A 25,591-nucleotide genomic window follows, 5' to 3' on the forward strand; every position below is an offset into this window, starting at 1 on the left:
CACCAGAGGTGGCCCCTTGGTCTGACATCACAGACTCCTAAATTTTAAGAAAACAAAAAAACCTCTTTAACGTATAAATTACCTAGTATATGGTATTCTGTGACAGCTACTGTATTAAGTGCCAACCAATTCCTTAGTTTCCTTGCAAGAAACGGTATTTCCTAATCAAAAACTATAGTTGCCAAAAGTAAAACTGAATTACAGAATTTTTAAGTGCAGACAAGATGCTTCAGCAAGTGAAGCACCTGGCTGACACCCAGAGTTCTTCAGTCATGGTCCCATATAACAGTGAATGAAAAAACCAGCTCCACAGTTCTCCCCTGACCTCCACACACGTACCATGGTGTGTGTGTGCACACACACACAAACCAATGTTTTTAACGAAACAAGGTTTCTACCTTTTTCAGCACATATCTCTTTAAGAGGGGAAGCCACATCCTGATCTGAGTCACAGGGAGAAGAATCTGGAGTTTTTACTAACACGGGCTCCTGAGGAGGCGGTGGCGAGCATGGAGGAGTAGGCTGTGGTGTAGCTACTGGAGTACAAACTCTTACCTAAGATAATTTAGTGAAACAAGACACACTATGTTTATAATCACCCAAACAAAATCAATAGGAAACAGTAACATGAACTCAATCATAGACTACACAGAATTTAAGCAATGGGCAAAGTAACAATAACATAGGAGCTTAAAAGTTCTCTGGTTCTTAAGTATTTAGTTGCCAGTATAATACTCTTGGGCAATTGAAGTAACTCTGCCTCTGAAAGAAACAAGGAGGATTAACCAGATTCAAGAGTTGGAGGCCAGCCTGGGCAATATAATAAAACCTCATCTCCTAAAAAATAAAAAACTCCCAAAACTAAACTTAAAAATTTAGGGGATTTTTAAATTCTAAAAGTATCTCTATTGTATAGGAAAGGCTAAATAAAATATAGAGTTGAGGTATCAGTTCAAGTTTTCCCAAAAGCCTTTATTCTCAACAATTATACACTCCCTGTTTATACTTGTTTTTCCAAACTGTCTTAATCACTGCCATGAAAACATGTGCAGCGCAGGGAAGGAAGGGAGGCGCACAGGGACCGGGTTAGAAAGTCTCACTCTGAGCATCGAGTTACTAAAGCGCATACATCTATCACCTATCACACGCTGTGTAAGGGAGGAGGACAAAGAGAGGAAGGAAGGCACAGGACATGAGAGAGCAAACAACATATGTGTGAAATGTTATAACCCATTATTTTTTTTTTTTTTTTGGTTTTTCGAGACAGGGTTTCTCTGCGGCTTTGGAGCCTGTCCTGGAACTAGCTCTGTAGACCAGGCTGGTCTCGAACTCACAGAGATCCGCCTGCCTCTGCCTCCCGAGTGCTGGGATTAAAGGCGTGCGCCACCACCGCCCGGCTAACCCATTATTTTTGTATGTTTACTGAAATAATTAATAAAAAACAAAGAAACTTTCTTAGGAAATACTGCCAGTGGTTTTAAGGTAGGGTCATACATCCTCAACTTCTGAATGTTTTTAAATATAATAGGGGGCTGGAGAGACGGCTTAGCAGTTTGTCCGGAGTACCAGGATTCAATGCCCAGCACCCACATGGAAGCTCAAAACTGTCTGTTTCCAGGAGATCTGATGCCACCTTCTGGTTTCTGTGGGAACTTCACACAAGTGGCAGACATACGTGCAGAAAAAAACACTCATACATTTAAAACAATAAAATAATTTTTTAATATAGGGCAGATATAGAGACAGATTTTAGAAATATGTTCAACTGCCATCAACTGTGAAATGTAAGTAAATACAGGGAAAAAATGGTTACTGTATCACACATGTAACTTTGCTGCAGATTTTTTTTTTTTTTAATGGTTTTTCAAGACAGGGTTTCTCTGTGGCTTTGGAGCCTGTCCTGGAACTAGCTCTGTAGACCAGGCTGGTCTCGAATTCACAGAGATCCGCCTGCCTCTGCCTCCTGAGTGCTGGGATTAAAGGCGTGCGCCATCGCCCGGCAGATTTTAAAATTTCTAAAAAAAAATGTTGAGTGTGATTGCTCATACCTGAACCCAGTTCAAGGTCAGCTTCAGCTGCATAGAGACTTTAAGGCCAGCTTGGGCTAAAAGAAACCCAATCTCAAAAATAAAATAATTATATGCTAGGGGAAATGTTAATTACAGAAACAAGGAATAAGATTTTATTACATTCTATGATCTCTTTTTACTTTTGCTTTGTTTTCTGAGATAGGGTTTCTTTGTGTAGCCTTAGCTGTACTATAATTCACTCTGTAGACCAGGCTGCCCTCAAACTCAGGGATCTACCTGCTTCTGCTGAGTGCTGGGATTAAAGGTGTGCATCACAACCACCCAGCTACAATTTACAATCTTACAACAGGAAGTTTAAAATGCATCTTTTTATGAAGTTGAAATGGCTGAAGTAGGAGAATTATCATGATCTTGTGGCCACCCCGGAATACAGAGCTCCAAGCCAGCTTGGACTATACGGTAAGACCTATCTCAAGCAGATACGCACATACACACTTGCTCTTAAATAATGTCTAAAAAATTTCCCCACAATTCTTAAGTCACAAAAGCAGGTAAAGTCATTCCTACCGGCAGGTTAGTTTCATTTGTTGAAGGATCACCAAAAACACTTGTGGCAACAGGCCCTGGCTTCTTTGCCTCTCTGTCACCTAACATGACAGCGATGGTCTCAGCAAGTGCTTCATCCACAAAATGGCTGATCATGTCTGAACTCACAGGAACCCCGGCATCAGTAAAAAGCTGGAGTGCTCCACTGCTTGTCCCTACAACTGAGAAACAAGAACTTCAAATAACGCCAAGAAACATGGCTTACCAGCCAAACCTTCATTCTTACAGTTTAGAGATGCCGACCTATGGGTGATGAGGATGGGAGGAAGAGCAAAGATAAGAAGAGAAGCAAGTCTACTTGCCTCAGAAGGACAGATAACAGCGTAAATAAGCATCCTCTTTCAACAAAGCAACAAACTTGGTTTAATAAACAAGTAAATTTAATATGACTTCTTCCCCCCACTGCAGAAATTAATGAATTTCACATCTGTGCTAATGTCCTCAGCTGAGAACAATGCCATGTCCACTCCTCGGCAAACACAGGATGCAGTAAGCAGGAGCCACGCCCCTCCCTCTAGTTCAGGTGCGTGATCACAACACTGCATGCTGTTCCTCAAGCTTCTCTAACAGGGTCTGGGAGTTAAAGGGCAGGCTGTAAAGGAAGAATAGGCTAATCCAAGATTGGAAAAACAGGAATAAAAAAAATGTTTTTAAAAAGAACACCTGCTGCACACAAATTAAGGTGGACAAACACACTATACATTTTAAAAGTTAACATAATGCCAAGCTAAATAAAAGTCAGCCAACAACAACAACAAAAATGTTATGTAATACTTATGTATGAAAGTCTTCAAGAGATTAAAATCCAGCGACAGAAAGGCAAATCACAGTTGTTAGGGCCACCGCGCATGGGTAGAGCCTGGGAACTGTCTGCAAAGCAGCTCAAGGATACTTTGGTATTGACAGAAATGCATAGCTACTTTAAAACTCGTCAAACTGCATATGTAGAACTGGCGACTCTAAGGCAACTAAATTAGCATTTACAAAAGACTGATGTCATTCACTATTCTACAGCTGTTGCCAAGGAATCATGACCAGTCCTGACCCTCCTCCATGTGTAGGTTTGTTTGTTACCCAGTTGAAATATACTCTTTGGGTTACCTTTCAGCTCCATTTTACCTTTCTTGGTGGCGAATCTGAAAACAGAATGTCAACCATTAAAGTCCCAGGTGTTCTAGGGGTTTGCTAATATTTTTCCTAATTTACTTTTATTGTCTATTTTCATACTGGGTAATTTTATTCTATCCTCAAATTCACTGGCTGTTTGTTCTGTTGTTCCTATGGATTAACTAATGAGCCATGACGTGGGGTTATTTTTATCTCATTTTTTTTGTCGTTTATTTGTTTTGGTTCTAAAGTTGCCATTCAGCTTATTAAAGTTTGTGTCCTCTACTCTACTGAGATTTCCTTGGCAACAGCTGTAGAATAGTGAATGATTCAACTTTGAAATTTCCTGTGAAGCCGGGCGGTGGTGGCGCACGCCTTTAATCCCAGCACTTGGGAGGCAGAGGCCGGTGGATCTCTGTGAGTTCGAGACCAGCCTGGTCTACAAGAGCTAGTTCCAGGGCAGGCTCCAAAACCACAGAGAAACCCTGTCTCGAAAAACCAAAAAAAAAAAAAAAAAAAAAAAAAAAAAAAAATTTCCTGTGAGCCCAGTGGCCCACCCATCTTGTTAAAACAAGAGGGCTTTGCTATCAGTTTTACTCTATGTGACTAGGAGCTGCTCCCTCCCTTTAGCCCAGGCTGCATCAACTAGCTTTTCCAATTGTAGTGTAGAAAGGTATTGAAAGGAGACAGAGACAGAGACCCACACTGGAGCACCGGACAGAAATCTCAAGGTCCAAATCAGGAGCAGAAGGAGAGGGAGCACGAGCAAGGAACTCAGGACCTCGAGGGGTGCATCCACACACTGAAACAATGGGGATGTTCTATCGGGAACTCACCAAGGCAAGCTGGCCTGGGTCTGAAAAAGCCTGGGATACAACCGGACTCGCTGAACATAGCGGACAATGAGGACTACTGAGAACTCAAGAACAATGGCAATGGGTTTTTGATCCTACTGCACGCACTGGCTTTGTGGGAGCCCAGGCAGTTTGGATGCTCACCTTACTAGACCTGGATGGAGGTGGGTGGTCCTTGGACTTCCCACAGGGCAGGGAACCCTGATTGCTCTTTGGGCTGACGAGGGAGGGGGACTTGATTGGGGGAGGGGGAGGGAAATGGGAGGCGGTGGTGGGGAAGAGACAGAAATCTTTAATAAATAAATAAATTTTTAAAAAAAAAGGTAAAAAATAAAACCAAAAGACCGTTGTCTTCATTTTATATGTGTGTGTGTGTGTGTGTGTGTGTATATATATATATATATATATATATATATATTTTTTTTTTTTTTTTTTTTAAAGAGGCTTCTAAAGTACTGTATTTCCATTTGACCCCTCAAATGCACTCAGTGTTAGTTGTCCCTCCCCATATTCCCTCCCCGTTCCTGTTTAATCCTCCTGCTGCTTCTCCACACTGTATATTCTATTTCCCCTTCCTCAGGAGCCCCTCCCCTCCTCCCTAACCCTTTACTATACTAACCTCTGCGATGACATGGATTATAGCATGCCTACCAAAGGCTTTAAAGCTGAGCCTGCTAACACAGACACCCATACTGGACAATGTGCAGAGAGTGAGACTGGAATACTCAGTCCTAAGTGGGACACATTCATCAAACTCTCAGGGCTCAGGGAACATTTAAACTCACAAAAGCCATGATAGCATACACAGGGCCTGCACAGATTCAAGCCAGACCAGATCCCGAATGAGAAGGGAAAGTTAACACTAACTCTCAGCCCTAACCAAGAAGCTATCTACAAGTGTGCAAAAGAAAAATTAGTTTCCTCTAGTGGAGTCTCGCTGGGTACATAAACCACACTTTAGGGGAGGCTCCAACCCCAGCAGTAGAGGACTAATACAAAAAGAACTCAATGGCACTTCTACAGACTTTCTGTGTTATATTGCTTGGTTTGAGCTTTTTGGTCTTATTGATTTTTTATTTGTATATCATGGTTTCTGACTTTGTGTTTTTATGGATTTTGTTTTGGTGTGTGTGTTTCTTGTGCTTTTTCTTTCTTTTCTTTTTATTCCCTCCCCGCCCCCAATTCTGGTTTGTTTTTTTTTTGCCTATCTGTGTTCTAAAGAGAGAAAGAAAGGACAGAGAGTTGAGTGGGTGGGGGGTAGGGAGGGAAAAAGACAAACTGTGGGGTAGAAGGAAAGTGGAAAAGAAGAATCAGAAGAGCCAAAGAGATGCAAGGGGAGGGGCAGAGGAATGGCATGAGCTTAAAGAACGCCTCGCTGAGCCATTCAGTGAATGCTCAAGCCCTCAAGGGGTTCCAAGTAAAAAACGAGGCACTGAAGAAGCAGCGTCTATAATACTGAATGGTTTATAGTCTAGTGAGTGAGGATGGTATGTAAGACTATAATAAACTCTGATACCTATTATAAATGGATTTTGATGATTAATCTTGTCACCTAGGAGACACACCTCTAGATATATCTGTGAGGACATTTCCAGAAAGGCTTGAGTAGGAGAAAAACACTCACTCAATGGGCAGCACCATCCCATGGACTAGAGCTCTGGACTGTATTCAAAAGAGGAAGAAACTGAGTATGACGCATTTACGTCTCCTGTGCTTCCTGAGGATGTAACGTGACCGGTCACTTCATGCTCCCATTGCATGTCTTTGCCACCACAAGGAACTTCTACCCTCTCAAACCATCAGCCAAAACAAATCCTGCCTATGTTAGGTACTTGACTGCAGCAATGAGAAAAATAAAGTAGGGGCCTGAAAGAAAGGAACTGCCCCCGATGATGACCTGAGTTACTCCTAGAACTTACTGTGCAAGAGAGAACTGAATTGCAAAAGCTACCTCTGGCCTGGGCATGCATGCACTCATGCACTCACAGTATTCTATTGTTTCTCCATGAAAATATATAATGAATATATTTACATAATATATTTATATAACTTACATATGTACATACATATATATATGGAGAATGGTTTAGCAACCCAAAAGCTGCAATATGTAATAAGAGGGGAAAGACATACTAATGTCATCCACAGAGAAGCAGAAAGTAAGACAGCAAGGATCCAGGTGACCACCAGGATACAGAAATCCACAAAAAAATAAAGGCTTTATCATTTAATAGCAACAATGACAACAGGTCCATTTCACGTACCAATGTCAGAAGCTGATGGCTCGCTTGCCTCACTAATGGAAACACTGGCATCGAGTCTGGCTTGCTGCTGCAGCGGAAAGAGCCCAGAGATAATCCTTGACATTATTTCTTGTTCTACCCTAGAAGTATAAAGTTAAATACACCTAAATTGGTTAAAAGTATAAAATGTTAGCTATTGTCCCCTTTAAGAATAAGCTGTGCTCACAGCACAGCCATGGGAAAGCAGCCATCTGACAGTTACACCTGGAAGGAAAAGAACGAGCGTGGGAAGCCCTCCTGGGGGACAGACTATAAAACAGACTTAGAGCTTTCATACTAGCCTGACAGAAAGCTACCTGCAAGCCCCAAGTTAACTCTGAGATTTGGGTGGATGATCATCCAGTGTACTATGCACTTGACAGTGTACGTCTCACCCAGAGAACACACACACAGTCACACCAGATCAAAGCTCCATGAAGCTCACTGAGCAGAGTTTGGGACGGGGCAAGGCTTACACAGCATCCTTAAACTAGCCATGGAATGTTTCTACTTGTGAGTTAAGTAGAATGAAGTGATTTTATTTTAAAAATGCTAGAAAAAGTCCTGTTCTCGTCTCAATGAAACACAAACAGAAAGCAAGGCAGGGTAGAAACTTTTCCAGGAGGGTTCTTTTCCTTGAAAAAGAAGAAAAATGTTATTTCCTAGGTCACTGGTAGGAAGAGGGAAAGAAAAGGGAAAACTAGGAGATTCCTTCCAATTCATTGCTTAGGGCCGTTAACAGGCACAGTAAAAACTATTGTTATAGAAATGATTGATTTCATTATGGAAAATTCAGAAAATGAATTTTTTTAAAAACTGGTGCCAGGCGGTGGTGGCGCACGCCTTTAATCCCAGCACTCGGGAGGCAGAGGCAGGTGGATCTCTGTGAGTTCGAGGCCAGCCTGGTCTACAAGAGCTAGTGCCAGGACAGGCTCCAAAGCCACAAAGAAACCCTGCCTCGAAAAACTAATAAATAAATAAATAAATAAATAAATAAATAAATAAATAAATAAATAAATAAATAAGGTAAGGTTCACTCATAATACTAGATTCAGAGATAAGTACACTTAATAACCTGATATATATTTCAAACACTTGTTTGGTGCAAACCTATATTATTAAGGTGTCATACACTAGGTTTATATTGTGTCTCTTGCTTTATTTACACACCAGTACCCTATGTTTCATTCTTACCGAGTCCTCCTCTAAGCCATGTCCACTTATATCTGCTATTCTGATTCTATGAATGCCAATAGGATTAGAAACTTACCACTGAATTAAACTATTTTCCAATGTTTCTTTCTTCTCAATTACTTTATCCAAAATATCAGTAGTGGGATGAAAAGTAGAGACCACCGGAGGAAACGAAGGACCGTTGTATTCTGTAGGAACGACCTTAACGCTTCTGTTAAACTCCAGCACTGGGGCTGAGCATTCGGGAATTTCATCACGCTGTTCCTCTTCCTGGTAACATCATAAAAACCAAGTATTATATTCATACATCTGCTCAACATGAGTGCCAAGCATAGGCAAAGAACTCAGCTATATGAATTAACCAACATTCACAAACCAGCCAATGACCTTTCCACTTAAGTGATAAGACGTTAAATATAGCATACATACTACACAGCACAGACATCAATCATACATGACACTGGAGAAAATGCATTTACATGGTTTGTGTTTTTTAAACGGTGTTCAGGCTCTGGGTGTAGTTCGGGGTGGAACAGCTGCCTAACATGTATAAAACCCTGGGTTTGATTCCACATCACCATACACACAACATAAAAAATAAAATTCAGGCCAGGCAGTGGTGGCGCACGCCTTTAATCCCAGCACTCAGGAGGCAGAGGCAGGCGGATCTCTGTGAGTTCGAGGCCAGTCTGGTCTACAAGAGCTAGTGCCAGGACAGGTTCCAAAGCCACAAAGAAACCCTGTCTCAAAATAAATAAATAAATAAATAAATAAACAAATAAACAAACAAACAAATAAATAGAATAAAATTTAATATTCATCCTATATATACTCAATAACTAAAAAACTTGGGGATTCTAGCATTAAACATTATGAAATATCCAGAAATTTATGAACTTGATTATCACAAAAAACCTGATAATCCCAAATATTTCTTCATTCTAGCAGAAGCTGAAATTTACATTTGAATATACAGTTAATCTTATGCATTACCTTCATTACCGTGTCACATCCCAAAGTCATCTCTGAATTTTTTAACTTTTCCTTATGAAAAATGCCTTTTCTTTAAAAGTTTATAAAATAATGCCTAATTATTACACGTTATACGTAGATGATATGAATCACATGTCTGTGATCACCAGCTTCAACAACTATCAACTCCTGGTCAACCTTGCCACCTAAACCTTCTACCCCATCCACTTTCTCTTTCACACGTCATTCTGACCCAAATCACACAGATAATTTTCTCTATAATTAATTAAGCATCTCAAAATGCCCATTCTCTTTATATATCACAGTTCATCAATATTCTACTGAGGAATAAAGCCCTCAGATAGTGAGAGGAAGAGCTGGAGTAAGAGACTCTTGTCACTTAACCCAAATCTACTGTTAAGTCTACAACCGCTTCTTCCACTTGCACCTTGACAAACAAGTCAGCCAGACAAGAGCATGCTAGACGTTAGGAATATAAAGACAAATAAGGCTCCTAGGTGGAATTCACATGGGAAAACACCTTGGGTACAAAAATACAATGCACACCCATGCATAATCTAAAATAAGATCTCATTGAACTATGTATGTATTTTGTGTGTAGGCGCCTGAGTCTAAGCACGTGAAGCACATGTGTGCAGGAGGCAGCAGAGGGCAGGAGTCGAGTCCTCTGCAGCTGGAGTTATGGGCAGCTGTGAGTCACCATGCTGGGCACTGAGAACTGAACGCAGGGGTTCTGCAAGGGCAACAAATGCTCACCCCTCAGTTTTCATGAACAAAATAATCTTAAGTTTCAAAGTCAAGGAAATGTGAATGACTTATTACTAATGCTAGATGACTTAATATAATACTAAATGGCTTATTAATAATACTAAAATAATCTTAATCTTATGTCTCCTTTTTCACCTATTTTACTTTTTCCTATCTTTCTCTCCTATTTTACTACTGCCATCAATTTCAAAACTTTGACATCCATTCTTGGGTTTTAAACTATAAGGTTTTTTCTCAAAATAAACCTAGCGTTGCCTCCAGAAATCAAGGTTAAATGTAATAAAATGGAGAAAGCCAGAGAAATGAAGGCAGCAGGTAATGTTCCAGGTGGAAACGGTGGGCTGTCATTAAGTTTATGAAGACAAAACTATACTACAGAAAAATACTTCATAATTTTAAAAGAAATCTAAATAATCATATTTAGAAGTTAAAGTCTATTTAAATCAAAGTAAAAACATGTTTCTTAAAGCCATGCAACATAGTTATGACAGCCAGAAGGCATTCAACTACCTGGAAAAGTATTTGTAGGAAAAACGACTTATGTCTCTAAGCTTTGTTTACCTGAATAACATCAATTACTTCATCAAAGTCAGTTCCTGGGAGCTTTGCCTCTTCTTGATCCACCTTCATAAATTCTGGAGTCTAAGGAAATATTACAAAGTTTTATTGCCTTCAATCTTAAAATATGTCCATATAATTTACCAGATTTTCACATATACTATAACTTTCATACAGCCTTATTATTTTAATATTCTATTCAGAACTGATTTAATTAGTAAATAAAACCTAGGTTAGTCTTCAACCCATTATCTCATCATTTCAAGAACTATAGATAATTATTTTCAATAAAAATATTTTTAAAAAAATGATCAGGAGGCCATGGCAGAAGGGTTACTGTGAGTTCTGGTTGGGCTAGTTGATAAGTTCTAAAATAGTAAGGGCTACAGTGTAGACGCTGGTTCAAAAGACAAAATAAACAAAAGTGCCAGTTTGACATTTAAGCTGAATCAATAAATAAAAATTTTAAAAATTTACATTTGTTTATTTTGTGTGTGCCCATGATGACACCAAACCATCATGTAGAGGGTCAAAGGAAAAATACAGGAATCAGTTTTCTCCTTCTATCATGTGGGTCTTGGGGATCAAACTCTGGTCCTCTAGCTTAGCCACAAGCACTGTTACCCACTGAGCCATCTCCCCCGCACTCCATGGAAACGTTAAAGCACCTATCAACAGGCTGAGGAAAGTACTTAAAAGTGCAGCTATGCAAGTGTCCACATTCGCAGACTCAGAAACAACAGAAACAGATTACATTGGTGTTAAAGTAAAAAAAAAAATGGGACTAGCAAGATGGCTCAGCAGGTCTGTACCTGTGCTTGTCCCCAAACTGGACAACCAGTGCTTCATTTCTGGGACCCACATACCGGAAGGAGAGAAACAACTCCTGATGGAGTAACAGTTACAATAGAAGAACCCTGACACCTACCTGGATCCAGGTGTGCAGTGGCGGAAGAGAGGCTTCTTTGGGACTTGGCGGAGAGGAAAGCCTGTCAACGCTGCTGTATGAAATGCTATTGATGTCCACACTAGGCAGTATCTACAACAGAACAGAACATCAGCGTTCTGTTTACCTCTAGGACTTGAGTGACTGTCAAAAAGGACAGCAAAACATACCCTCTAAATTGTTATTGTGGTTAACTGTTACTTTGAATTATGAAAGTATATTATACAAAACAAAGAGAAAAACACAAAATTCTCTCTTAAGATAATTTCACTTTGACGACCTACACCCTTTCTGTTTATTACCCATTTAAGCAAGATTTAGTGTTCTCGGTCCTGATTGTTTTCATTGTTATTAGGCCATAAATACCTTATCCTGCTTCTCTGTAGAGTTCATATTTTAAATAACTGCATAATATTTTAAGGATCATACATCCTTACTGCCAGTTTTTCCCGTTGTTACACATAGGTCACCACCACAACACACAAACCCCAGTATCTTCATACATGCAGTACTTTCTCCCCAAACTTCATGTTAGATCGATTCTGATGAACTTTTTGGGCCACAGAGCAAGGATATTCAATATGCTTTGTAATTATTGGCAAAGTACTATCCAATCCTTGTTTATACCACTAAAAACATACCTCTAAGTTTTATCCAACACTCAACTAAAATGAGCAGTTTTGCAAAACAAAAATTAAATGGGAGTATATTATTATTTTAATTATTATCTTAGCTACAAGCAAGACTTACATCTAATTTCCTTGTTATTAATCCATACTTGACCCTCTGTAGACTCTCATTCATGGATTGGACTCCAAATGGATTTAGGTCTATGTTTTCTTATAACTTACAGAAGTCTTTGTATTTAAAAACAAAGTCTTCATCAGAACCTTCCCTTCATATGCTGCCACTATACACTGCTTTCCTTGTCAGTTAAATTTCTTTGACATATGTAACTTTTAGACTTTAAATTCAAATCTCTCTTCCCTATTATATCTAAAGTATTTGCTTTATTCAGATCCAATACCCAGAATTTGTTTCACTTTTAATTAAAGTCCAATGAAATTGTCTTCAAATTTTTATGACTTTGTATTTTATAATTTTGAGTGCCAAATTGGAGGTCATTTGGTATATATAGTAAGAATTGGGAGTCTATGTTGAATGGTGGTGGTACATGCCCTTACCCAGCACTTGGGAGTCAGAGGCAGGAGGATCTCTGTGAGTTCAAGGCCAGCCTGGTCTACAAAATGAGTTCCAAGACAATTAGGGTGGTTATACAGAGAAACCCTGTCTTGAAAAACAAAAAACAAACAAAAGAATTGGAGTTTAAAATTACTTGTTTCTTATGTCATTAAGCTGAATATAATATGCATTTTTCACTTATATAAAGCCTACTCTCTTTAACATAACAAGCCTCTATCCTGTTCTATATTCTTTTTAAATAATAAAGTGAATTCTGAAATCCTACTACACTGGTCTAGTAACCCTGCTGCTTGGCTTTGAACTTGCTCTGTAGCTAAGGATAACCTTGAACTCCTGACCTTTCAGCCTCTACCTTTCAAATGTTGCCCCAAATAAGCCAACAAACTTTTTATTTTTCTAAACCTTTTATTCTTTCAGATATCAAAATTATCCTAAAGTTCACGAAAACAAAATCTCATGATATTTTTTAAAAATTAGCATTTCACTAAAATTTCACATTAAATTGGGAAGAAGGTTAACTTGAATGTTTTTGGTGTATAAAAATGAGTTCTTTGTACTTTCATTCATGTTTTATGATTGGATAAAATTGGAAGTATTGATTATATTAATCAATTCATGAACTCAATTGTTTCTTTTATTGTATGTTTTGGTTTATTTAGTTATTTATTTACTTATTTATTACTGAGGCATGGACTCTCTGCACAGACCTAGCTGAATAGCTAGCTAGAAACTTGCTAAGTAGATCAGGCTGGCCTTGAACCTGCGGCAGTGCTACAATGGTTGCCCCCTTGGCTTGGACTACAGGGATGTCCCACCACGCCCAGCATGGTAATTCTTAAAAGTTAATTACAGCACACTATCAACACCCTTTAGAATACTGTCCTGTAGTTTTGCTGTGGACCCTGACTGAGAAGAGGAGCTGCAGAACAAGGACAGAGGCATCACAGCCTGACAGTAATAAAGGAACCTTAATGAAAGTGAAGTCTTCAGAAAATTATGTAATCAGTTTTAGGTACTAATGGCTGACGAGGGTTCCTGTGGCTGTGACAGGGTCTGCTCGCGCACCCTGGCATACCTGTACAGAGAGCTGAGGGGGATCCTTCTTTTCTGATTTCATTTCCACAACTGCTACGTTAGGTTTCTTAACTCTGGCTTCTAGTTTTCGAGATGAGGGAGGAATGGAAGTAGTCACAGTTACAGGATGTGGCTTGTTTATCAGTACTCCAGCAGGTGGTGCGGAATCACTATTGCTTTGGGTTTGTCCTGTGAAATTTAGGGTAGAGAATAAGAACTATTTCTAACAAAAGGAAAAAATCAAAATGTCTGGATCTTTGTGACTGCTCTTGCACACAAAAGGAAAGGCCGTCTCCTAAGCACCTCTCCATCACCACGGTCTACACGTGCTCACTACGCCAGCCTGTGAGCAGCTGTCAGCAGTGCCGAACTACTAGCTACTGTATGTAATTCCCATTCCATACACTATCTTATTCTTAAAGTAAAGGTTAGCATCTACATATTAGAAGATGCTCCAAACTGCCAGCTTTCACGTCAGAAAACCTGCTTGTTTTTTACACTTCAGAGTAAAGCTGAAGGAGGCAGGCACAGCAGCCTGGGGGAATGTGCTACAGACGTGGGCACAGGCATTTCAAGGACCTCAAAGCCTCAGCACCTCCAGAAAATGGCAACCCTTTGCCCTGGCTAGGCTCAGGGTATGGCAAGACTGCCCTCCTCAGTCAAACAAATATAGACAGTGTGTGGAGAAAATGTCCACCGTAACCCTCTCCTCTCATGACCCCTGCGTATTTCCTCCCCTGGAGACTGAACCAATCAATCAAGATTAACTAACCCTGTCTCCTTGTTTATCTGTAGGCATCTTGTTCAGCTGTATTCAATAATCCCAGGCTCTCAGTTCAACTGTATGAAATGAATAGTGAGCTTCCCAGGAGTAAAGGTTTCTTCACCAGAGAGCCCAGTTCACTGAACCCCAGTTTTTCTGTATGCCATCTGTGTGTTTATCTTGCCTTCATTCTCTTGCTGACCCAGTCAGGTCAAAGACCCCGAGACTGTGCACAGCAAATGCCCACAATCCCAGCTCCTAGATGTCTAAGGCCAGCCTAGACTACATAATGAATTCAAAGTCAGCATGGGCTAGTGGGGGACTCTCTCTCAAAACATAAAATGTAGGCCTCATTTATAATTACAGTGTACTCTCAGAGAAGAAATCAGGAAAAATATTTCATTCAAAATAACTCCAAAACTTTATGTGTTTAGGAATATACCTAACCAAAGAAGTAAAAGACCTCTGCAACAAATGCTTTCAGATATTAAAAGGAAATTACAGAAGATACAGATGATAGAAAGACATTCCATGCTCCTGGATTGGCAGAATTAATATTGTGAAAATGGCAATACTACCAAAATTCATTTTCAGATTTAATGCAATATCTAACCAAAGTCTAGTGCCATATTTCACAAGTTTAGAAAAGACAATACAAGAACATATTTGTAACTACAAAACACCATGAATCAACAAAGCAATCTTATAAAGTAAGAACACTGTGTAGATATCACAATACCCAATCTTAAATTATACTACAGAGCCAAAGTGACACAGACAGCCTGGTCCTGGCATAAAAATTGACAGGCAGACCAATGGAACAGAGAGAACCCAGAAATAAAATCACTATGCTCACTTAATTTTTAACAAAGGAGGTAAAACTGTACACTGTAAAAAAGCCAGTTCAACAAAGGTGCTAGCAGAGAAGGGTTTCTATCTGCAGAAGAATGAAATCAAATTCATATTTTTCACCTTATACTAAAATAAATTTCAAAATGGATCAAAGACTTCACTTAAATCTGAAACACCACAACTTCTAGTTCCAGGTGACTGACTGCTCTCAGGCCTTCACTGGTGTCTGCACATATACACTGTGCACATAAACTCATACAGGCACACACAAAACACACAAATTAAAAATATAAATCTATCTTTTTTTAAATGTAATTAGGGTTGAAGAGATGGCTCAGTGGTTGAGCACTTGCAGCTTACAGAGTATCTGGGGGGTTCTGTTCCCAGCACCCACAGACGTGCAGTTTCCCATGCCTTTTGTCCCTGAGTAAAGGTATGTGATGTCACACCAGTAGATCTGTCCAGTTTTTAACGGGATAACTCATAAAGACCTCATATAAGGAAATAACCAACTATTCACCCAGAATATATGACCACCTAGCTTTTACTTATCATAACCTGGCTCAAAAGTATATAAAAATGCTTTAAAGTATCTCTCCTAACACTTACAATATTAAGACACACTGGACTTCTTGGATTACCATGCAGGCCAATGACATGTTAGTCGTATTACCCACACCAGCAACACACACAGAGAATATTTCCTGGGAGAGAGATTCTGGCGAGAACTCACTGCTGAAGAGATCACTGTCGCTGCATAATCTACATGTGAGGCTCTCCCCAGACATAAGAAAGGAGGTGGCCCCCTGCAACTGATCCTAAGCAATGAGTCCCTTCCCGTTCTCCGCTGCCACATATTCATCATTTCTTACCTAAAAGAATTGCCATTGGGATTAGATGACCTTCCAGGGTCCCTGAAACAGTAGGCATTTCTCTGCTGGGGCTGAACAGATATTGCTGGTCACCATGAGGTAGTGTGGTGATGGGATATTGCAGTTTAGGATCCATTTTCATAGGTTTTGTTGCATAAAAGTCAGTCTGTGTTCTTGCCGACTTGACTTTAGTGCCTACAACGACCATCAGTAGCAGACATTTAAAATTATGACAAGTATCTACTACCTAGCCACTGTGAAATACAACTCTTTTTCAGCCAGATTTCATTCAATTTAATAAGTTTACAGGGTCTCCAGTAGAAATAATACATAGACCAGAGGCTAGCAAACTTATTAAGTGGCCAGACAGGAATGACTTATCTCAATTGCAACCATCCAACTTTGGTGATATAACAAGCAGCCATGGATTATAAATGAGCATGGCTATATTCAAATAAAAATTATCTTCAAACAAAAACCAGGCAGCTCACCTGCAGACCAGTTTGCCTATCCATTACACTTGAATACAGCTACTGTAATACAATAATTTTTAAAAAGTTGAATAAAGATTCTGAAGAACTTATCTTCAGACTCATTAATTTTCCTTCACAATATAAGAAACTAATGACCATTTGTTAGGACTGTCCCCCATTTCCTCATGACACCTTTACTCATTGTATAATTCTGAATGACCAGTTTTTATCCTTTGAAATTATGTAGTTAATCTAAGTCTACACTTACTTAAAACTTATAAGTTAATGTTATTGTATATATTTCTAATTCTATCATGTAGATTTATACAGATACTACATTCTAAGTTATCAAGATCTTGTAAGTTTGTCAGACATAGTGGCACGGCACCAGGAGGATGAGGCAGGAGGCTGCCAGAAGTTTGAGGAGAGCCAGGGCTATAATATCAAGAGCCCTACCTTAAAAAAAAACAATTGATCCAGTGGTGGCGATCTTTACTCCCAACACAGAGGGCGCAGAGGCAGGTGGACCTCTAAAGTTCAATGTCAGCCTAGTCTATAGATTGGTTCCAAGTCAGCCAGGGCTACACCAAAAAACCTTGTCTCTCGAAAGAAAAACAAACATAAACAAACAAGGGATGGAGAGATGGTTCAGTGGCTGAGTAATTGCTGCTCTTTCAGAGGACCTGAGTTCAGTTCCCAGCATACACATTGGGTGGCTCACTACCCAACCACCTGTAGTTCCAGTTCCAGGGGATCTGGCGCCCTCTTCTGGCTTCTGGGAACACCAAACACAAACATAAATAAAAACAACTCTTTAAAAAAAAAAAGTCAAGATCTGGGGGAAACACACCTTTAACACCAGCACTTGGGCATCAGAAGCAGGTGATCTGTGAATTCAAAGTCAAGTAGTCTACATAGTGAGTTTTAGGACAGCCAGGGCTGCACAGGGACCCGGTCTCAACAAACAAACAACAAAATCACATAAACATAAACAGAAAAAAAACTTAAAGTTTTTATTATCTGTCTCTTTACAGAATTTGAATTTCTTTTTCCATGTCAAAGAGGAAAACCAGCAAGTAACAAGGCCAAGGATGTGCACTATGTCCAGAGCTGTCACTCACTTTTACCTTAAAAGGCTTAGTGAAAAGGCTATTTGAGAGGCTGGAGAGATGGCTTAGGGGTTAAGAGCACTGGCTGCTCTTCCAGAGGACCTTAGTTCAATTCCCAGAACCCACATGGCAGCTCACAACTGTCTGTAATCTCAGTTCCAGAGATTTGGCATAGACATACATGCAGGTAAAATACCAATTCACATAAAATAAAAATAAAGATTTCCACCTATTTCCTCTGTTAAAAAAAAAGCTATCCGAGGATCTGAAGTGTTTTAAAACCTTAAGCTATTGTTTTAGAAAGGCTTTCAAAACTCCAAATATAATTTTAACAATAAAATTCCAATATTTAAGAGAAATATTAGGGTAAATATAATAAGTTGCAAGCCTTTAAAAATCTGTAGGACTCAGGTAAGTGGATCAACAATTGGTTCAGCCAGCATTTACAAAGGGAAGAGAGCTGAGCAACTGCCATAGCTCCAACTCTAGAGTGAGCTAACCTCCACTAACTACACTGTTGGTAAAGCTTACTAATGTCTTAGACGTAAGAAGAGACACTTTAAACTGTAATCAAAATTAACAGTCAATATTTAACTATATTACATTTAAATATGCAAATGAAATGGCTGACATGAGCCAAAACACATATTAATAAATGAAAATGTTCTTATTTAATTAAAAGTCAGTAAGAAATCAATCATCTTTGTTGGCTACGAGTTTTTGGTAACAAAACCCCCAGAGTGCCCACACACATGCTTCACTAGGAAGCAGCAGGTGCCGCAGCAGATTGGAGCTCTGCTGTTTCTCCCTCCCCTTCTCCGGGATCATGGACCTTGAGCTGTGTGCGTAGCTAACAAATAAAGAGCATTAAGAATTAAGCTTATTCTGTAAACAATGCGGTAAACACAACAGATGAGCGTCCTCACCTCTTACTAGCTCTATTACTCTTGGTCTCTGGGGTTTGGCCTTAGGAGATGGAGAACTGAATCTGAGATATGGTCCCTTTTTAAGAGTGCTGCGATGGCCCTGATAAACTGGCTTCCCATATATTTGTAACATATAATCCTCATCTTGTAATACCGTGGTTGACTTCACGAGTCCCTACGAATGCAAAAAATGTTAGCATTACTATAAAAATAGCAATGTCTTCCACCTAAGCAAACATAAAAGGTTTTACATTACTGCGTATACTTTCAGGTATTAATGGTTAAACACATTTTGCATAGCTATTATGTTTAAATAAACTAAACCGCCTTTAAATTATTTTACACACTCCCAGCTCTACTTTCAACCATAATCAAAATGCCGCAGAAATGGACTGGAGAGATAGAGAGCACAGGCTGCTCTTCCAGAGGACCCGGGTTCAACTCCCGGTAACTTACAACCATCTATGACTGTAGTCCTATGGGATCTGAAGTCCTCTTCTGGTATATAGACATACATGCAGGCAAAACACCCATATAACATAAAATACATAAAGAAATCTCAAAATGCCACAGAAATGCAGCATTTATTAAGCATTAGAGCCAAGCATTTAATTGCATTGCTCTGTTCAATAATCCATGCTTAGCACAAAAACATTAATGGCCAGCTAGAGCAGTAAGGAAAACCTCTCCAAGCAACCAGTATCATGTCTTGCACTCATCAGGCATTACAAGTGATTTTTTAAGTTTAAAATAGAGCACACACAAGAAGATGGAACGTGCCTTTCCATGACATGGATCTGACTAGTAAAGGCAGCTGAATAATCTCTAGAAACGCCTGCTATGTACTGTGATTCTAGGTATGAGCTCCACAGCTGGGCATGGCGCTGCGTGCCTGTCTTCCCAGCCTGGGCAACATAGAAGACCCTGTCTCTTAAGAAACAAAAAGCAAACAACAATGGGGCTAGAGAGGTGGCTCTGTAGTTAAGAACATGGGAAGCTCGTCCAGAGGACCAGTTCAATGCCCAGCACCCATACAGGAGTTCTCAGCTGTCTGTAACTTCAATTCCAGGGGATCTGACACCCTCACACAGATATACGTGCAGGCAAAACATTAATGAATGCTCATAAAATAAAAATAAATTATTTTTAAAAATAAATAGAAGAAAGGACAGATTTTATGTGGTCTTCCACATTACAGGTCCAGAGTCTTATGTAGGCAATGGTACAAATCTGCTCTAGGTTTGTACAGCTCCAGAGTTTAAAAATTTTCATATCCATGCCATTACTTCTATCTCTAAGGAAATGACCAGGAACAATGTGGCATCTAAACACAAACTCAGATTAGGAGCTCACTTCTTTCCTCTCTCTCTGTGAACCTGAGGCATGCCGGCTCCTTCCGGGTGCATCCCTAAACTGCTCCTGTATTTGTTTTTGACAATGTCTTCTTGGAATTGCAGAATTGCTCACTGGTTTGTCTCGGGTGTTGGCTTTAATATCTCTACTCATATTCAGAGCTTGCTTGTTCCGTTGATTCTTTGGATCAAATCTCTTTTGCTCATAATCTTTTCTCGTAAGTTCATCCTACGGCAAAGAAAATTAAAATTACTTAAGCCAAAGAAAATAGTAATGCTTTTACACTAAAATTACTGGAACGTATTTGTTGTACAAACATAGTTTAGAAATTCTAAATGCTTTAAAAATAAAGAATAATAACTTACACATAAAAAGTAACTTTCTGGAAAAACGAACAAAACCTAAGAAGAAGCACAGCAGTACATGCCTGCAACTCCTGCACCAGAAGACAGGAGCGATCCAGCTGGAGGCCAGCCTGGGCTACACAGAGAGATCTGTCTCATAAAACCAAAGTAAACAAAACAATTCTAAAACTAAAAGGCTATCGAGTTATGAGACATGGGGAGGAGGCAACAGAAGCACAGGAAGAGGGCATTGCAAAGCTTTTACCTTTCAGATGCTTGAATCACATGACGTTTTTTTTGTTGTTGTTGTTTTTCACATGACGTTAATACTTTAGAATAACAAACTTAGGCACACAATTTATAATATAACTAAGATGACTATATATAAATTTAAATTATTTGAAGATTTAAATAAACATTTACATAGGATTAACAGTGATAGCAACATATTCTGCTCATTGGAATACAGCCAGAGGTCACTTCATCTTTTTATCTGGTGAGTTTATACAATTAAATAAACATACATATTTGTATATACATATATGTGTGTGTGTTTACATATGTATTTGCATGTATGCATGTATGTATATAATATATATACATACATCTATATATTTGTTCACAAATAACAAAGGTTTTACTGCCCTAGTTACCACCGAGAGTAAACATGCAAGCACACTGGATGAAAACCATCAATTGCCTTGCATTCCAAAATAAAAGTAATGGTTACCTTGTCTAGTTCTACACTTCAAATACAAAGTAATGGTTACCTTGTCTAGTTCTACACTTCAAATACAAAGTAATGGTTACCTTGTCTAGTTCTACACTTCAAATACAAAGTAATGGTTACCTTGTCTAGTTCTACACTTCAAATACAAAGTAATGGTTACCTTGTCTAGTTCTACACTTCAAATACAAAGTAATGGTTACCTTGTCTAGTTCTACACTTCAAATACAAAGTAATGGTTACCTTGTCTAGTTCTACACTTCAAATACAAAGTAATGGTTACCTTGTCTAGTTCTACACTTCAAATACAAAGTAATGGTTACCTTGTCTAGTTCTACACTTCAAATACAAAGTAATGGTTACCTTGTCTAGTTCTACACTTCAAATACAAAGTAATGGTTACCTTGTCTAGTTCTACACTTCAAATACACAAAACTTCGAGACTTTATGTCCGAAGACATGCTGTGTCCTTCATGGGTGTGAGAAAGCTTCCCCTAGAACTGACTTTCTGTGCTTTAGTAACTTTGGTATGTTTTCCTTAGTGCATCAGTGCTAGTCAATCTGCTGTCTTGAAACATCTTTTGCAAGTAGAATTTCATTTTCTGTTTTTGTCAATTTTTCTTTCAAATTTATCATACTTCATTTATTGTCTAATATTTTGGCATAGAGGAGCCAAATAAAATTTATAAGAATAAAGAGTTTCCTAGACGAGTGGCGGTGGTGGCGCACGCCTTTAATCCCGGCACTCGGGAGGCAGAGGCAGGCGGATCTCTGTGAGTTCGAGACCAGCCTGGTCTACAGAGCTAGTTCCAGGACAGGCTCCAAAGCTACAGATAAACCCTGTCTCGAAATACCAAAAAAAAAAAAAGAGTTTCCTAAATAATACTATACTTCTATACTTACTGATAAGCAAAGGTAAAGAATGTTAGTGAAATGAAGAAGCATAAACCAGGTCAGGGGTGGTGACAACACCGTTAACCCAGCCCTCAGGAGGCAGAAGTGGTGGGTTTTACACAGTGAGCACGAGGTCAGCCAGAGAGATATATAGTGAGATCATTACTCAAAAAACCAAATAACAACAAACAAAAGAATCCTAAGCCAGACCTGATGGTACATGACTTATCTTCATGGAGGAAGCTAGACAAAAGGATCTCAAGCTAAAGGCCTCCTGTGAGTTTAAGCCTCGGAAACTTAGTCGCCATCTCAGAAAGTCCCGAGTGGAGGCTAGAGAGATGGTTCAGTGGTTAAGAGCTGCTGATAGGCTTCTAAAGGACCTGAGTTCAGCTCCTAGCACCCAAACTGGGCAGCTCATGATCACCTACCTGTTACTCCAGCTCCAACGCACCCAATGCCTTCTTCTGGCCTCTTTGGGCCCTGCACACATTTGTCATATAACCACATGGACACAAACACATACACACATGAATGAAAATAAATCTTTTCTTTAAAAAATGATTGAGGGATGTGGCTCAATGGTACAGTGCATGCCTAGCATGAGACAGGATCTAGGTTCAGGTCTCAGTATTGCAAAAAGAACAAAAGAAGTAGACATACATCAATAACCTGGAATTTATGCTATATTCAGAGAACTGACTTGATTTTCACTTTTTTCCATGACATACCTGGATTTCTGCTGAAATGATTTTAATCCAGTCATCTACTTTCTTTCTGATCCTAATTTTCTCTGAGATCTCTCTATAAATGAAAACAGAAATGTTCTTAAATCAGACTTAATATATTGATGACAGGACCAGGATCGGATGAGTCTAGTCAAGCTTTAAAGCTACCCTGTAGCCCAATACTCTTCCTGAGAAAACAATCAGTGACGGTATTAGCCTTCCTTAAATGTTAGAAGGAAATGTCTATGAAGAACTCAAAGAAGGCAATATCAGGCAGAGCGAAAGCAGAAATGGAAAATCACAGCCGGGAAAACACGGCACCTCCATGTCTATCCACAGCAGGAACCACATCTTCAGAGGCGTTAGGGGCCGTTCCCAAACATGAAAACGCAGTAGCTAAGTGAGTGCTTGAGAAAGAAATTCAGAAAGTGAGGCTGTGGGGCTGTGGGGCTGTGGGGCTGTGGGGCTGGAGAGACAGCTCAGCAGGTGAGAGCACTCGGGTTCAGTTCCCAGCTCCAGTGGACCCCTCTTCTGAACTCTATGGGCACTGGGCACACACATGGTGCATGCACAAACATGCAGGTGAAATACTCCTACACATAAATGAATCTTTAAGAAGGAAGGTTAGTACGCAGATCTGACAGTTTTGTAAATAGCGCTGTGATGCGCACATCCTGTCTCACCTATTGGCAGAGAAAGCACTGATAAAGGAATAAACAGCAGCTCCATCCTTTGCACGGATAATAGCTTCCAGGTTTTCTTCTAGCACTTTTTTATTGTTCTGTACTCCTTTCAAAATCTTCTCAGCATCTTTCAAGACAGATCTGGTACTGGTTGTCTGAAGCTTAGCAGAATTCTGTGGAAGATCTGAAAACCTCAAGATAAGTGGAGACTGTTTTACCTTAAAAAAAAAAAAGAGGCAGAAAATTTAGTACATTAAACTTCCATTGATTTTACTCTAAAAGGAAAGGTTGGGAAATGGTGACAGTTATGAGTGCACACAGCTCTTCAGAGGACTGGAGTGCATTTCCCAGCACGCACATCGGGTGGCTCAGTCCCAGGAGGACACACTCTTTTGGCTTCCTTGGGCACTCACATACATTTAGCATATATGCCCCCGCCACACACAAACATACAATACAGAAAAAAAGTAAGCGTGTAATGCAAAGAAGAGCTAGCTAGTTCACTGCTGCAACCATACACTAGAATCAATATAGTCCTAACTAGGGCTCAGTTTGTCCAAATGAAAAGTTACTGAATACCTGCCACTCTTTGGTTTGTTTTCCACTTTAAAAAATTATATTTAAAAAAAAATGGGCTGGAGAGATGGCTCAGAGGTTAAGAGCACTGACTGCTCTTCCAGAGGTCCTGAGTTCAATTCCCAGCAACCACATGATGGCTCACAACCATCTATGAGATCTGGCGCCCTCTTCTGGTGTGTGGGAAGCAGACTGTTGTACACTAAATAAATAAATTTATTTATTTAAAAAAAATTATTACAAATATTATCTGCAATAGAGACAGGACATCCAGAGCAGTGCTAGGTCATCTGATCTCCAATGAAACCTCCACTGGTGAAGAAAGCAAGGCAAAACAAAGAGCAAGCTGCTCTAGACACTGTGGACTGGACAGACCTTTCACTCCTCTATTAGCCAGAAGGGCAGGACAGGTGTGGTGGCACACTGCTGTGATCCCTGCACTCAGGGGCAAAGAGAGGAGGATCACTAAGTTTGAAGCCGGTTTAAGAGAAACTCCTAGGTCATCAAGGGCTATATACTAAAGTGGCCTCAAAAAGAAAAAAAGATGTCGGAAAGTGGGACACGTCAGTGGCACAGGTCTGGCCAGAGTGCTAGGAAGAAATCATTTAGTAGAGACTGCTGAAATTTTTTTTTTTTTGTAAAGGGAACAGATCTGACGGTCATGTTTCTAGGACTGTAGTTTCACCCTTCCTTCTGATTCCTGGGTTACTGACTTTTTTATTCCGTTTGTTTGCATTATCATTATGTTTTACTAGGTATATATTCATACACACTACAGTACACATCTGTTTGTTTTTGAGGCAGAGTCTGATGTAGCACAAGCTAGCCTCAAACAAAAGGATAACCTTGACCTTCTGATTCTCCTGCATCCACCTCCACAGTGCTGGGATTGCAAGTGTGTGCCAACATGCCTGATGTCATCCACGTATGCCAGGCAACCATGCTGTCTAACTAAGCTACATTCCCCAGACTCTTCCTAATTTTTACCTTATAACCATGTATTTTAACACTGTTCCCACTTTACCTGGAGCATGTCATTTGTTTGTTTCCTCTGGCCAAGATCATGAACATCATCATCATACTTTCTCACAGTTACGTTAGCTGTTCCTAGCTCTTCAGAGGAAGGACATCTCTGTGAATGTAGAGTTTCAATGCTACAAAAGATAAGAAATTCCTAAGCTGTCATAAACTCAGTAAGCATTTTATACATACGAGCTTTCTGCCTGCATGTATACCTGTGCACCATGGTGTGTCTGATGCCTCAGGAGGAGCTACATACAGGCAGCTATGAGCTACCATGTGGGTGCTTGGAACTGAACACAGGTCCTCTGAGAACAACCAGTGCTCTTAACCACTAACTCTCTAATACAGAATGTCTGTGTGTGTGTGCGTGTGTGCGTGTGTGTATGTAAATAGAAAGGGAAACATTAGAGGAAGGAAAAGAACTGAAGTGTGTAGTAGGAGGCCTAGGAGGCCGCTTGTTCGTTCCCAGCTACCCAGACTAGAAATCATCACTCAGAAACTATATAACTTAAATCACTGCTTGGCTAACCACTTCAGCGTATTGCTAGCTAGCTCTTATATCTTTGGTTAACCCATTTCTATTATTTTACATTTTACCACAAGGGTTGTGAACTACCGGCAAGGTTCCAGCTGGCAGCTCACGTCTTTCCCCTCTG

At 39.7% G+C, this 25,591-nt stretch overlaps 1 protein-coding gene across 2 annotated transcripts in view; it reads right to left on the minus strand.

The window, feature by feature from the left end:
- Positions 1-25,591, minus strand: part of Kiaa0586 (KIAA0586 ortholog) — a 94,354-nt gene that overhangs the window by 45,894 nt on the left and 22,869 nt on the right. For both annotated transcript variants that reach the window (XM_075947849.1, XM_075947850.1), the window contains exons 10-22: positions 24,937-25,066; positions 23,337-23,554; positions 22,657-22,729; positions 19,964-20,191; positions 18,611-18,785; positions 16,103-16,297; positions 13,617-13,804; positions 11,321-11,431; positions 10,396-10,476; positions 8,150-8,343; positions 6,862-6,980; positions 2,598-2,797; positions 399-555 (exon numbers count right to left, since the gene is read on the minus strand). In XM_075947849.1, coding sequence (XP_075803964.1) covers positions 399-555; positions 2,598-2,797; positions 6,862-6,980; positions 8,150-8,343; positions 10,396-10,476; positions 11,321-11,431; positions 13,617-13,804; positions 16,103-16,297; positions 18,611-18,785; positions 19,964-20,191; positions 22,657-22,729; positions 23,337-23,554; positions 24,937-25,066 — 2,069 coding nt within the window. The remainder of the gene's footprint in view (positions 1-398; positions 556-2,597; positions 2,798-6,861; positions 6,981-8,149; positions 8,344-10,395; positions 10,477-11,320; positions 11,432-13,616; positions 13,805-16,102; positions 16,298-18,610; positions 18,786-19,963; positions 20,192-22,656; positions 22,730-23,336; positions 23,555-24,936; positions 25,067-25,591) is intronic.

Source organism: Microtus pennsylvanicus, chromosome 14, assembly GCF_037038515.1.
Source record: "Microtus pennsylvanicus isolate mMicPen1 chromosome 14, mMicPen1.hap1, whole genome shotgun sequence".
NCBI lineage: Eukaryota > Metazoa > Chordata > Mammalia > Rodentia > Cricetidae > Microtus > Microtus pennsylvanicus.